The sequence below is a fragment of the Dreissena polymorpha genome, chromosome 14 (assembly GCF_020536995.1).
Source record: "Dreissena polymorpha isolate Duluth1 chromosome 14, UMN_Dpol_1.0, whole genome shotgun sequence".
NCBI classification, from domain to species: Eukaryota; Metazoa; Mollusca; class Bivalvia; order Myida; family Dreissenidae; genus Dreissena; species Dreissena polymorpha.
This window is the reverse complement of record NC_068368.1, coordinates 40,471,687-40,487,331: the sequence shown is the minus strand read 5'-3', so window position 1 is coordinate 40,487,331 and position 15,645 is coordinate 40,471,687. Positions and strand designations below refer to the sequence as shown.

Below are 15,645 nucleotides of genomic sequence, written 5' to 3'. Positions count from 1 at the left end.
CCCCATTGGAACTTTCGTCTGTTCCAGTTTGCAATCAACCCAGACACTTACCGTAAGAACAATTCGCAATATTTATCGCACCACCTGGTGCTCTTCCATGTGCAATGGCGACAAGATGTATGAGGCGAACAGAACAACTACGGCAGAGAAGAGGCAAGCCCGAAACGCCCGTGTTGCAAGCCCAACTGGAGACGTCCCACTCCTCCCCTTTGTACAAGAATATTCCGTGCCAGGATCGGCCTCAGCAGCCATTTGCGCACACACAGACAAAGCCAGTCCCAAACCCACAGATGACTTGAGTGGTCCTAGTCGAGTCGACGGACGAACGAATGAACAATCCAAATTGTTAACAGAATAATTTAGAAACAAATAAATGTATTTATGAACAATAATTTATATCGTAGGATTTGATGGATTGTAATAAATATCAATGTTAAATGGATACTTCATGTGTTTACTTCTATCCTTATCGCAATATTTGATGAATGAGCAATGTCATTATCAATTGAAGTATGCTACTAATCATTATATTCTTTGTTAACTTCTGTCATCACCTTATTTTCATCATTCTTAATCTATGTATTTTACTTATGTTATTTTGTATTTTGCTTCAGATGAGGGATGAAGTAATATGTGAATCGCGCTCTGAGAAACAAACCTTTATTGGTTAATCACATAACAAGTGACATATGAGTCATTAGTAAGTTACCGTTCGCGAACTGTATATTGCAATTATGTGCAAAAAAATTAATAAAGTATGGACATGACATGATTACTTGACATTGCACATGCTCACGCTATTTCCGCGCGTTGTTGTAGCAGAAAAGCATCGAATATATGCTTTTTCAGTTGAGCCCAATGTTAGGAATTAATAGTAATAGTTTATCGGGACTGAATGAGCATTTTCATATGTTGTATGCCAATGTTCAATTAGTTTCATTAAATTAAAATCATGACCATACCGATTACAAACTTTTTTTTAATAGACGCCGCAGACAGCAAATGTTTAGATTCTCAATCAAAACTTTTTCAATGCGGCGAGAAATCTCTTCACATTTTGCCGTTCTCATAATAAAAGTATTTATCCTATTATTTAAGATAGTTGAGTTGTCATTACACTGGTATTAATGGTATGACTTCAATAGAGTGGTCCGATCTTATGAAATGTAATTTGTTTGACCTAGGTTTGACCTAGGTATTAAAGTATCGGTGGATTAATTGTTAACAAAATCGATTGTGATTGTGTTTAACTTGTATTTATCCAAAGGGTTTGTTAAAATCTGTCTTAGTTTTACAACAGCATTTCAAAATGGAATAAACGCTTAAGCTATTATAATAATAGCATTACTGCAGGGCGTCCATCTGAACCAAACAATTACGCAGTTTCTGCATGACTTGTACGTTCGGTCTAGTTTCTCGATGGATCAGTTAGAATAAACAGCACATACATGTGTATCATTTGAAAGGGTATTAACGAATGGTCAGATATACAACTCCACACACACGAACACACTTACACACACTGGGATTTAGTATACGAATACTCGTAGGAAAACACACACACACACACACACACACACACACACACACACACACACACACACACACACACACACACACACACACACACACACACACACACACACACACACACACACACACACACACACACACACACACACACACACACACACACACACACACACACACACACACACACACACACACACACACACACACACACACACACACACACACACACACACACACACACACACACACACACACACACACACACACACACACACACACACACACACACACACACACACACACACACACACACACACACACACACACACACACACACACACACACACACACACACACACACACACACACACACACACACACACACACACACACACACACACACACACACACACACACACACACATACTTGTAAAACCTTCCAACCGGGGAAATGTGTTCTAAACCTACCAACCGGGGACCACCATTTCCACATATTCTAGAAAGCTGAAAGTGATAAAGAACAGACAAGTTTCGAACCTAAAATACGATTTTGACATAAAAATTATGATAAATAGGGTAATAAATCAAAGAAAATTTTACATGCAAACCGGGGAATTATGTGCGTACCAAATGAGGAACTGCGATGTGTGCCAACTGGGGAACGGTGTATACCAACAGGGGTACTAAGTGCGTACCAACTGTGGAACTTCAATGTGTACCAACAGGGGAATGGTGTATACCAACAGGGGAACTTAGTGCGTTCCAACTGTGGCACTTCAATGTGTTCCAACTGGGGAACGGTGTATACCAACAGGGGTACTATGTGCGTACCAACCGTGGAACTTTAATGTGTGCCAACAGGGGAATTGTGTTAACCAAGAGAGGAACTTAAGCGCGCTATCACTGTAGAACTTCAATAATGTCCAACGGGGAACTTGCGTTTACCAACAGGGGTAATTGTGTGTAATCATGGTACCGTTGTTAATAGGACAATGGCGTGCACGTTCATGGATAATATTTAAGTTAGTACAAATTTGAAAAGAATATGTATGAAACAATATTTAAATTAAATATGTTTATTATATGACCTTATATAAGTTCTACAAAAATGCCTCATTTGATTGACTCAAATATTATTCACATCAAAATAAGCATAAGAGACATAACGCAAATCAAACAATACATTTATGACTTTATTAGCTATAAGCCGACTACAAGCATGCAAGTGCTGCATTATACCATAACAATCATGGTGCAATTAAACAACAAATGAATACAATTCGTTCTTAAAACAAAAAAATAATGTTATTTTTTTTCAGGCCACGCTATTTGTTAAACCGAATGAAGGAGAGGGGGAGGCGGCTTATTTGTTTAATTCCTTGTGTCCATCAGAAAAAAATATTCACGATTTTCACGTACTATGAAGTTTTTTATCCTAAAAGTAGAACTGTCCATATGCATGTAGATTGAGTAGTGTAAATTTACTTTGTCCTTACTCTGACATTATAAAATAACTCATGCATTTAATCCCCTGAAACAGGTAAACATCAGAAAATTCATTCACACGCATGGCAACTTCCACTTCACTTAAATTGTCTTAAATACACTAATTGCATTTTCAAAAATAATAAAATCTGTAACTTTAAACAATCATGAACTTTTCACAACGAATGTGGCGAGGCCTGAGAAACAAAATAGTTTAGTAAACTAGCAAAACGACTTGATAACAATGCATTTTGATACGCCAGTGACTTAGTCTACGGCGGTAGGTCAATCTGAATAATGATCAGTATTTATTGTTATAATATATGAATTCCAATTCTACAACTGTGATACCATTACACATGTGCTGTATTAAAATAATACAGTATGTATGCACTTGTTTGAGTAGAGAATGCCAAAAACGGGTTAACGTTAATAATGAACTTACATTTAATTCTACCTGTCGAAATAACAGCTTATATTTTAAGGAAAATAGTCACTGGCAATCGCTTAGTTTTCCCTTGCAAACCAAACACCTTTTTTCAAGATTTGAATTCACGTATTTTGTTCAAACTACCTTTATGTAAACCAACTTATGTAGCTAATTTTTGCATAAAATATAATAGAAAGAGTGTATTTTAAGCACTGAAAATTTATGCCGATGTGTCAACCATGTATTATTATTAGAAAACCATATAAAAGTTATAATTAATGTTGTTATACACGTATAAGCACCGCTGACTTTGACAGCATTATCATTATATAAAAACACTAATAATTAAATATGTACCAAAGCAAACACTTATCAAACACGTAGTTACATATTATTTTAAATCACTTACATTATAGTATATATTCTTACTGGGGAGTGCACATGTGGATCAATTGTTAGACCCTTGTTGGTGCCAACTTAAAAATAATATGTACCAACAGGAAAATTATAACAGTGTGACTCAATTCTGAATATACCGCACCAAATCGAACAAGATCAATTTCGCATACATGTCAAAACACTTAATTACATTCCAGATGGCAGATAACATGGTTAACATAATGATTAATCACTTAAAACAACCGACATTATAGCATAATATCGCAAAGTGTATAAACATGATTAATTATTAGCTTTGTGCATGCATTTACATATCACATATAAATATATGTTTCAAATATGTTTTGTTCTAGGTTATCTACAGCTTGTTCAAGTGTGTGTATATGCAGAGTATTCGAAAAAACAAGTAAATAGCTTGTGTTAGAATGCATAAAAGAGGTCAGTCGCAAACGCGATACATTGTTTTAACAATATCTTAGCCTGGGAAATGGGTATGTGAATTGATAGTTAATGTGAATATCTACACGCAAAACAAATGCACAAAAGTATGTGTAGGAAATTGTTGTAATATTTAACAACTATTTTATCAATTCTAGTGCGATATTTACGCAATAATTTACATATTGGTAAATTTTTACTTTAAAATAACTATTAAGTACTCAGCTGCAAGTCAGGCACCTGTCATTCAAAACAAATTTTGTAAAATTGACAAAATATTCATTTGTATTCTTCACATTGAAGCAGTAGTTTAGCAGTAGTTTTTTATGTTATTTACATTTATCTTATTACATCTAAAAGTGTTTGTTTGTTATGCTTGAACAAAATGTTTGTTTCCAGTTATCCGACTAAATTTTTGTGCCTTCTCTGAACGTTTAGCCTTCTAGATTGATTTGTTATCATGTTTGCTATATTCATTCATATTGACCAAGTTTGGGGTAAAAAATAACTTGTATAGTGAGAAACTCGTAGAAACTCGTAATAGAAAGTACAAAGAAACACTCTATGGCCGAACTATATACCAATCCTAATTTGTTCGGCGATATGATTATGAACAAATATCGTTTTTGACTGAACCGTATTAATAAAACATTTAAATACAATAAGCACACATATATCGTTTTCGAAAAGAGTATATAGAACAAGAAAACACACAAAACACATGTGACAACTTCATCCTTTAACGTATTCTCCTAAACGTGCATTATATGTGTAGTATTTTTTTAAGTTAAAAGTCCCCGTCGCTTTTTTGTTTCAATTAAATTTCTGCAAAAGTCTTTGACATTTTTCCAACTTCTGTTGTGAAGGTCATTCTCACTTTCAATACATGCAAGTATTTCTTTTTTCCCTGGTAATTTACCCATTATCAAAAAACGATCTAAGTGTCTGTGAACAGCTCCTTTTTCGTTTTCACTCCATTGCTTTTTGGCTGCTTGTTTTGTTCTCCTGGTATTTGAAGTACCCTTTTCTGTACATGGATAATAAAACACCATATGACGTCGCTAACTGCTATGTGTAAGATATTCATATTAATATATCTACTTCAGTACAATTTTTTATAGCAAAATTACGACAAAAGCGCCCAGGTACTTACGGCACCTGATAATGACATCGATGTCACACGACAAATTTGGAAACATTATTTTGCCTAATGAATCAAACAATTACATGTAAGCAAATCATGTTCTAAGAAACATAAGAAACCTGGAGATACATAACTTAAATGCATTCACATGTGTATGCATACCTTTGTCTGTTATTTTTGGTTGACTGGTGCTGGGAAGCAGAGTTTCAAGGTCCTCACTATTTTCATTTTCGGATGATTCAGAAGAATATTGTTCATCTGTCGTGTAAATCACAAGATCAAAAATTATGTATAGTTTATAATATAACAATGATGGAAACAACCGAAGCACACCAAATAAATATGCAGTTAGTGCATTGAAATTGAAAAATTAGAAGTAGCCAATGTAAACCTTACTGAGCACAAAATGCGTGTAGACTTTACATTCCACCTTACTTGGTCGCCTATGATAAAAAAAGAATTTCCTTGCATAACACAAGTATATTTCAGAAAATGTTTGTAATTCTTTTTATCACTTCAGGTTATCAAGTTCGGTAATGAGCCCATTATTAACATTATACAAGTTTACTGTATGAATTTAACACTGAAAATGCGACATACCTTCAATACATTCGTCGTCAACATCAATATCGTCTAGCGAATTGACAGAATTTCTGGTAATTTGTCCACTTTCCATCATCATGAGCAGCTTGCTGACTTTGGCAACCTGCATGGTTCCATCTGGTAATCTGTAGAATTCTCTATGTACCCGAATGTCGTGACCAAGAAATTTAGCTAGAATGTCTAATTCATTTTCAGACAAGTTAAAAAGCTGAGTCATTGTGGCAATATGTTTCCTTAACTTTGTAGAACGAAGCCTTTCCGGATGTTCAGCTCCACAGTCAATTGCAATTGAACGTAATACATCTGTCCCACGAATATGCGATGATGCAGATTTTGTTGGGAAAAGATATTTACTATTGAAACAGTTTGTTAGAGAATTTCTGCTGCGTATGAGGAGGTCGATATTTTCTTTCACCTGTCTTGGAAAAAGTACTGCAGCTATTCGACCTCGTTTTGCAATAATCTCTGTACGGTAAAAATAACGACACAGGTCTTTTTCCAGTTTTGTTAAACATCCATCTAATTCTCCATCGTCATTTGTCAATTTGTTTTTTGAATATTCTTCGACTGTCATTTTTGACACCTCGCCTGATCGTCTTCGATTAAACAGAATAGTTTGGCACAAGCAGATTTCAGACAACTTATGCCATGCTTGCCTTTTCTCGCAATCACTTGCTGATCCTTGTAAGGTATTTGCATGTGTTTCTGCTTCATGTCGTAAGTATTCAGACATTACTTTGACATCATTTGCCAATGGCAACAGTCCTTTCTGACTGTTCTGCTTAGCCTCATGAAGTGTTCTTAAGGCATTGGAAGACACGTCATCCGTCCAATTAATTTCAAATAGTTTGGAAAGCTCCTCAGCCCTTGTTTGCAGATCCCGATTGTTTGTTTCGATTCCTTTCGAAATTAGAATTTTTAGACATTTCTGAAGCGTTGTGCCAATCTTTAAGGCTAATGATGGTGTAGCATAAGTATTGGTGTTTCCGTCGAAGCCTGCAACGTTTTTGCAAGATTGTGTAATAAATTTGAAAGCATCTGGATACATGAAATTCTCCAAAGACTTTTCAACATTGCCTGAACAAGATCGCATGTCTTTCAGCAATCTACCAACTTCTCTTAACTTCTGTCTAATATAATTGTGTTGCTCTTCATCATGGCCCCTTTTTGTACAGAGTTTTTCACCGAATGCAAGGATTGTATTATCACTTTTTACTATGCGACTTATTTCGTCGTTTCTCATGGACTCGATTACACGTCTTAAAATAGTGCTTCCTTCTTTTGATTTTGGTAATAGCAGGCTGCTCTCTAAAGCGAGTCGTTTTCTTGATCCCGCTGCATTTGCAAACTTACATTTTTTATTGTGCCTCCACAGGATTTTCTTCGGGTAATACCCGTAACAGTAAGGACAAGGTCCATACTCGTCTGCAGCTACGCGTTGATTGTGACGTTGTCTGTATGACACAAACAGCTGTCCTTGGCCATCTCGCAATACTTTAACATTATGGAGATGATTCCCAACGTTCCTTATTTTTTCATACATTTTTTTATTTTCTGCTGAATTTTCCGTATTTAATAGATCTTTCACATCTTGTTCATCTTTATGCTGCGAAAGCAAATGTTTTTTTAGTTTTGTTTGAGCCTTTTCGCAAAACATGCAATAAAATTTCTTATCGTAATGTCTGTATTCACTGTTATTTGTTTGAGCGATGGTGATTTTGTTTTTGTGTGCCTCTGCAGATGAATCGTCCCGTTCCCGAGATTGCACGGATTCAACAGGAGGTAGTGTTGACGCTGTCGTCTTTAGAAATCTTTGAATGTTTGGTATTATGTCAACAGCTACCGACTCATCTGACGATGCATCGCCTTCTTCCGGAATATAATCTTTGTCATTGTCACTATCCTGTAAAATACATTTGTTTTCCTTTGTGTGAGATCATATACATAATATATAAATATGACAATATCATAATTTGTTGTTCGTGAACTACATCCATAAAATATGTAAGTGTAACATAACACTTACCAGAATGCATGTCTTAATTACAGTTTGAAACTAGAGCTTGAAAACAAAATCTGAACTATATGTAGTCTTAGATAAAATGTTTAAATGTGTGTACTGTATTGCAATCACAAAATCGTAATAAGTTTACGTACATCGATATCCGATGATTCACTGTTCAGCATATTTTCTGCTGCATCTTGTGAATTGTGCTCTTGTGCAGTGTCGCTATGTGCTTTAGTTTCGGTACTCTGCAACACAATTCAATGAGACAATAATAGAGTAAGATTCATACATCCGAGTTACTTAGTGTCAGTTGAAATTGCAATTCTTTATTAGCAGCATTTTCAATTGATATCATCACTCATGTGGCTTTTTATTATGATGTAGAAAATCTAAGTGACATGAGAATTTTGTGTAAATGTTTGCAACCGATGGTATAATACAAGTTTAATTCACCTTCGTCCAAAATAGTTTACTTTTGCTTATCTTACATCACATGTTTTATTTTTTGCCGTTCACTGTCATTGGGGAAGATTTGAAACAGATTGATAGCTTGTTTTGTCGACATAATAACAAACTGAAAAACACCCATAAAACCTTTTTTTAAGGTTGCATTTAAATGATCAATTTCAACAAAACGGTTTCAAATTTAACATATCTTTGATTATTCATCTTGAATGTATCAAGCTTTTTTAAAGATTGGCTAAATACACCGACGTAGCATGTCTTAACATATACCAGGTTGTTCCAAACATGTTATCAAAGTTCGAAAAAGTATACAAGGAATATTTTTTACTGATACTAATACGACAAAATGTATGCACGGTTAAATGAAAGGTATTGTACTTCTCTGGACAAATGTGTTGAAAGAAAAAAGAACTGGTGAACGGACTGTGGTTCACGGTAAATCCTGTATGTATTGTGCGGTGGTTGGTGTAAAATGAACTATCTTTTCTTAGCCATGTCAGAATGTATCGTATAGCAAAATATCGAGTAGACGCTATTGTTTTTTTGTCGTTAAGATAAAATATCAACCAATGTCCATATGTAACAGGCAAGTTAAATGTCCTAATGTCTCAGAGTTTCATACACAGTAATTGGCAGCGTATAAGTTTTACACTGAATACTAAAATTAATGATATAACACTTCTTGGATAAGCGATAATTAACGTTTTTGTGATTATGATGAAGTCGATGTTTATAAACTACAGTGGTTAATACACATGCGCACCAGTTTCATTGACAGGTGTACATTTTAAATTCTTTGTGTATATGAAGATTTTGAAAGACAAGTAGTTCAAAGTCACTTCAACTGGTAAACAATATTTTATTCTTTTAAAATTCGCATAACGTGTGCTATAATATAATGACCATTGACGAAGGTGTTATGTTAAGCTCAAAAACCAATTAGCATCACCCGGAATAAATATTGGCACAATATAATTTAAGGCAAAATTACGCCCATTTCACTGAAGACTAAACCAAACCAGAAAATACGCCTTAGTAGCTTTGACATAATGAAATATTACAAACCGTCTCATCGACTTCTTCCGTGTGTACGGATGTTGTTTGTCCTGGTTCCTGGCTGTCCGTAGATCTAGTAGTCATTGTGTTGCCTATTCAAAACAACAATAAAAAATGATATGACACATAATCTTGTCAGAGTTAAAAAGTTCGTTATTCATGAAACCATTTAGTACAACACATTGACATTAATTCCTTGTATACAATGAACATTAATTTCATGATATACATAATATGTATTTAGGCATGTGTAGTAATAACAAAATCACTGTGAAACATACCCTTTTTTTGTTCCGTGCATTTCTGAAAATGCAAAAAACAAATACATAATATCAGACAGAACGCATTTCAAGTAGAGCTTGACGACGTTCAATGATAAAACATAAAACAAACGGCTAAAAGGTATTTAACCAGAAAATACGCCTAAGTAGCTTCAACATAGTGAAATATTACAAACCGTCTCATTGACTTCTTCCGTGTGTACGGATGTTGTTTGTCCTGGTTCCTGGCTGTCCGTAGGTCTAGTAGTCATTGTGTTGCCTATTTAAAACAACAATAAAAAATGGTATTACACATAAACTAGTCAGTGTTAAAAATTTCGTTAGTTATGAAACCATTAAGTACAACGCATTGACATTAATTCCTTGTACAACATTTACAATAATTTCATGATGTTCATAATATGTATTTAGGCATGTGTAGTAATAACAAAATCACTGTGAAACATACCCTTTTTTTGTTCCGTGCATTTCTGAAAATGCAAAAAAACAAATACATAATATCAGACAGAACGCATTTCAAGTAGAGCTTGACGACGTTCAATGATAAAACATTTTAATTCACAGCTAAAAGGTATTTAACCAGAAAATACGCCTTAGTAAGGCAAAATTACGCCTATTTCACTGAAGACAAAACCAACCAGAACATACGCCTTAGTAGCTTCGACCTTGCGAAATATTACAAACCGTCTCATTGACTTCTTCCCTGTGTATGGATGTTGTTTGTCCTGGTTCCTGGCTGTCCGTAGATCTAGTAGTCATTGGGTTGCCTATTCAAAACAACAATAAAAATTGGTATTACACATAATCTAGGCAGTGTAAGAAAGTTCGTTAGTTATGAAACCATTGGGAACAACGCATTTGTATTAATGCATGTGTAGTAATAACAAAATCACTGTGAAACATACCCATTTTTTGCTTCGTGCATTTCTGAAAATTCAAATAACAAATACACATTATCAGACAGACCGCATTAAAGTAGAGCTTGACGACGTTCAATGATTAAACATTTTAATTCACGGCAAAAAGATATATGAATATCTCTATTTAACATGAATAACTCATGAATGAACATGAATGTAATCATACAACTGATTGGCTATGTTTATAAAAATAATAATTCAAAAGACATTTAAAGCTAATTTAAAATGTGATATTTGATAAATATCAGTGATAAATCCATCACAGATGACATCTTTACAATAGAATGTACCTTTCTCCATGGAAGTGTTGGTACTCCATAATCATATCGGAGTTCCTCGCCAATTGCAATGTCTCTGTCGGCGAAAGTGCATAGATGGGGAGTTTGGTTGACTTCAACTATTTTCATTACACAATTTTGTTTTGCGTCTCCATTTTCGGCATCATTTATCATTCGACCCTCATGAAATATATCGTTGGTAGCGTCAATACTGAATAAGACATTTAAATAAACACTTCTGATGCTTTATACTAAAATAACGCGCATGCCATATTTAATTATTATGGTGAAAAAAATAAAGATAATTCTTCTTCTAATGGCGTGATTTAAACGTTTTATGTGCAAAGTGAAGATAATTTGTAGTTACCAGCAAGATTTGTCTCTGTATTTAAAAAAGTACATGAAGCTGCCTTGACCCTCCTTTTCATACTCCTTTTCTAATTGCCGTGCATGTTTTACTCGTGTTATCAGATCCCCCTTGTATTCGAGAAGAAAGTCTCCTTTTTTAAAAGGCTTAGTGGCAAAGACTCCTTCGCCTGAAATATTTATATTTGTAGACATTTTATATTAATAATCATTTTGGTCATATAATTGAAGGCTAGATATAGGCGCCAATATTTTTTTATTCATAAATAATCAATAAATCTTTATGATTTTTCCATACTTCTGCCCAGTATTAAGTAACCCAATAGTCCATGTTTGTTTTCTTCTTTTTAATGGAAAGGGGCTACGATGTTCTTTTATAATTTCTAAACGACCTTAAATATAACCATATACAAAAATATTTGTACCTATGACATCATTGACGGTTTTTACTTCAAAACCTGGTGGATCAACGTAATTCTGGCAGTACGTTCTTGCGAGATCAAGGGGACTTGGACCCTTTTGGCTACTAAATGTTAAAATGGAAATGTCGATAAGAAAACAACAAGAGCTGTCAGAAGACAGCGCGCTCGACTATTCAAGTGCTTGACAGTGTAAAGTAAGCCATCATGGGGAAATTGTTCATATTCAATAAGGTCAAGGTACTATAGTCATATTCTAACTGAAAGAGGACCATAATTGAAACATATTGATCGCTTATGTTTTAAAGAAGTGGTACATTATAGACGATTCTGAGTTCAGGTATGTTTTCCACAATCTATTGAACATTATTTATAAAGACATAAAACAAGCTAATAAGATTGTATTTCAAGTTTGATAGCAATAGCTTGGGTGGGATGGTTGGACGGTCTTAAAAAAATGTTTATTTTAACATGTTTAAAAAATGAGGAAAAACAAAAAACTTTTTTTTTTGGGGGGGGGATTTCTAGGGTGGGGCGTGTGGGATGGTTTGGGTGAAGTCCATTGTGGTATATCAGATAAGTGTTGTTTTGTCAGAGTATGAATCAAATCTGATCCTAAATAAAGAAGTTATGGCAATTTAATCAAAATTTATTAATTTGACCTTCAGATTCAAGGTCAAAGGTCAAGGTAAAATTCAACTTGCCAGGTACAGTACCCTCATGATAGTAAGAGAGTATTTGAAGTTTGAAAACAATAGCCTTGATACTTTAGAAGTAAAGTCGATGTAAACACAAAATTTAACAAAATATTCAAAGTTACTAAGTGGAAAATGGGCCATAGTTCTTACAAAATGCTTGTTACAGTTGTCTGCTCTTGTTTATAGATTGGGGTCATGTTGGTCAAAAGGTATGCAAAATATGAAAGCAATATGTCAATGGAAAATTAAAATATTTGAGGTGGTACGCAAACTTTAACAAAGAATTATTAATAATATACATATTCGAAGTGGAAAAAGGGGCCATAATTCTTACAAAATGCTGTTTACAGTAGTCTGCTCTTGTTTATAGATTGGGGTCATGTTGGTAAAGAAGTATGCAAAATATGAAAGCAATATGTCAAAGGACAAAGAAAACATTTAAGGTGATACCCAAACTTAAACATAGAATGACCAATACTATGCATATTCTAAGTGAAAAAAGGGGCCAGAATTCTTACAAAATGCTGTTTACAGTTGTCTGCTCTTGTTAATAGATTGGGGTCATGTTGGTAAAGAAGTATGCAAATTATAAAAGCAATATGTCAAGGGACGTAGAAAATATTTGAGGTGGTAAGTAAACTTTAACAAAGATTTATCAATAAAATGCATATTTTAAGTGGAAAAAAGGGGCCATAATTCTTACAAAATGCTTGTTACAGTTGTCTGCTCTTGTTTATAGATTGGGGTCATGTTGCTTAAGAAGTATGCAAAATATAAAAGCAATATGTCAAGGCACATATAAAATATTTGAGGTGGTACGTAAACTTTAACAAAGATTTATCAATAATATGCATATTTTAAGTGGAAAAAGGGGACCATAATTCTTACCAGATGCTTGTTACAGTTGTCTGCTCTTGTTTATAGATTGGGGTCATGTTCGTAAAGAAGTATGCAAAATATAAAAGCAATATGTCAAGGGACATAGACATTATTTGAGGTGGTACGCAAACTTTAACATTCCAACACTCACGCTCACGCTAACGCTCACGCTAACGCCGACGCCGGGGTGAGTAGGATATATATATATATATAGTTATATAGTTATATATATATATATATATATATATATAGTTGAGCTAAAAACTGCCTAGAGCTCTACTTTGTTTAACGTATATTTATAAAATATATTCGTGAAATATGTACCGTAAAACAAGCTTTGTAATCAAATGATATTTATATAAATCGATCTTTAGAATTCGTCTTCCAGTATTACTTTAACGTTTGCATAAAAGCGCTTTTTAATAGTAATTAAAAATTGTAAACATAATTAAAAAACTTACCTTAGTTTAATGCGTTTGTTTGGTCGAAACTCCATTTTTCCAACTTACTTTCACTAAATGATATAAATACCAGAGACGTAGATTATCTACGTCTCTGTAAATACCGAGTGTATGATTTTTAAACAGCGCAACCGGGGAACTGTTATAAGCCTGGATACACACTCGTTTGTAATATGGTCAAGATTTGTATACATTTTGTGCATGCCACAAACCCGCTAATCGGGGAAGGCGTTGGATTTCTAATTTAAATTGACAGTTTGGTATTTCATACACGTAGATCAGAGATTTTCGCCTAAAACCAACCGGGGAATTCCCCGGTTGGTAGGTGTTCCCCGGTTTGTTGGTGTGTATTCATACGATTTTCCCCGGTTGGTAGGTTTTACAAACTCACACACACACACACACACACACACACACACACACACACACACACACACACACACACACACACACACACACACACACACACACACACACACACACACACACACACACACACACACACACACACACACACACACACAATTTTCCTCGTTTATAAGGCACCACCTGAATAGACAAATCCTGCAGGATCAATCTGCTCAGGGTGTACTTTAAGGGGAAAACAAAATTTAGGGGGCACTTATCCGGATCATCAATTCTGACAAGACGACATTACTTCGCCCCCTAATTTTTAGCAGGAGGGAAGTTCTCCGCCAAATAAAAATCATTGAGGGGTCATATATCCGCCCAGTGAAAAATCTTTGAGGTGGCACCTCTCCGGGGGGGGGGGCGCCTATCCTAGAGTCAGAGTTTTGGGGTACTTTTAATAGTACCCGAGCCGACAATGACCAATCGAACTTTAACAACCGTTTTCAGGAGGTTTTTACGCAACTCTTTCAAATGTAGAACTGATGTTTATGCTCCCGGTAGGATGGCACATAGCAATCGGACCGTCCGTCCGTCTGTCCATCCGTCCGGCATTTCATTTTCCGGTTTTTTTTTCAAATAGCTTTTAGATATTGACCCAATATTTGGTGTGTGAGTCTAGCAACATGACTTACAGATGAAGTATCAGTTTCGTTCCGGTTCATTTTTTTTGACGAAGTTATGGGCCTTGAACTTAGACAAAGACGATTATCAACATCACAGCCTTATTGCTTCCAACATTATTTGTTTTTCACAAATTATTAACGTCAGCAACGTCCAGACCTACGAACTCCTGTGTCAGTTGTTTCCATTCGCTGCTTCTCTTTCCTTGGTCAATCAAAAGACCTGTTTAATCAAGCATTCAAGATCCCAAGGGGTAATTGACTGAGCGGGGATGTGGGTACAAGGAGATAAGAAAACATTGCCTTAGGGCTTATCTCCACCGGCGAGTAAATTAGCGCTAATCCTTTTGTTTAACAGGGACAAGAAAACACGTCTACTCTTTTGTATTGAGTGAAAGTGTACTGTGTTTCAGGAGAGAAAAATTTGCAGTAGGCCCATTATTTAAATAAAAATCATAACTCAACAGCCAGCTGGGAGGGCCCGGGCCCCTGGGCACAAACCCTGGGTACGGGCCTGTTTATTGATATGTCTCTAGAACAAAATATTTCAATATACTCCATAAAAAATATAATAATCATGGCAAAGGAAATTCAATGACCGGTATCTAAACAAAAGCATAATCGCCAAGACCTTAGCATCAGTTCGGTTCGTTAGGACCGCGCGCTACATTCTTCCGCCTTCATTCCTTACTTGCTTTCATTTTTAAACCAAATGATGTTATTTTTAAAACTGAACTCCAAATATAAACGC

The 15,645-nt window shown here is 35.1% G+C and overlaps 1 protein-coding gene across 6 annotated transcripts; it reads right to left on the bottom strand.

Moving 5' to 3' along the window:
- Positions 1–2,593: 2,593 nt before the first annotated feature.
- On the bottom strand, positions 2,594–13,916 carry LOC127858807 (uncharacterized). 6 transcript variants are annotated; one of them, XM_052396091.1, is made up of 14 exons: positions 13,864–13,916; positions 11,832–11,932; positions 11,408–11,576; positions 11,053–11,251; positions 10,748–10,769; positions 10,527–10,609; positions 10,291–10,312; positions 10,019–10,101; positions 9,843–9,864; positions 9,571–9,653; positions 8,190–8,285; positions 6,030–7,935; positions 5,592–5,687; positions 2,594–5,312 (listed from the first exon to the last, which is right to left on the bottom strand). In XM_052396091.1, the coding sequence occupies exons 1-14, from the start codon at positions 13,896–13,898 to the stop codon at positions 5,068–5,070; spliced, it is 3,162 nt and encodes a 1,053-aa protein (XP_052252051.1). In that variant the 5' UTR covers positions 13,899–13,916; the 3' UTR covers positions 2,594–5,067. The 6 variants fall into 6 exon arrangements, with proteins under 6 accessions (XP_052252051.1, XP_052252052.1, XP_052252053.1 ...); XM_052396092.1 differs by lacking the exons at positions 9,843–9,864; positions 10,019–10,101; XM_052396093.1 differs by lacking the exons at positions 10,019–10,101; positions 10,291–10,312.
- Positions 13,917–15,645: the final 1,729 nt, after the last annotated feature.

Coding starts and splice junctions, on each gene's coding strand:
- LOC127858807 (XM_052396091.1), bottom strand. CDS start 13,898: ATGGAGTTTCGACCAAACAAACGCATTAAACTAAG. Junction 10,610..10,747: donor ATGCACGAAGCAAAAAATGG/GTATGTTTCACA, acceptor TGTTTTGAATAG/GCAACCCAATGACTACTAGA. Junction 5,313..5,591: donor ACCAAAAATAACAGACAAAG/GTATGCATACAC, acceptor ATCCATGTACAG/AAAAGGGTACTTCAAATACC.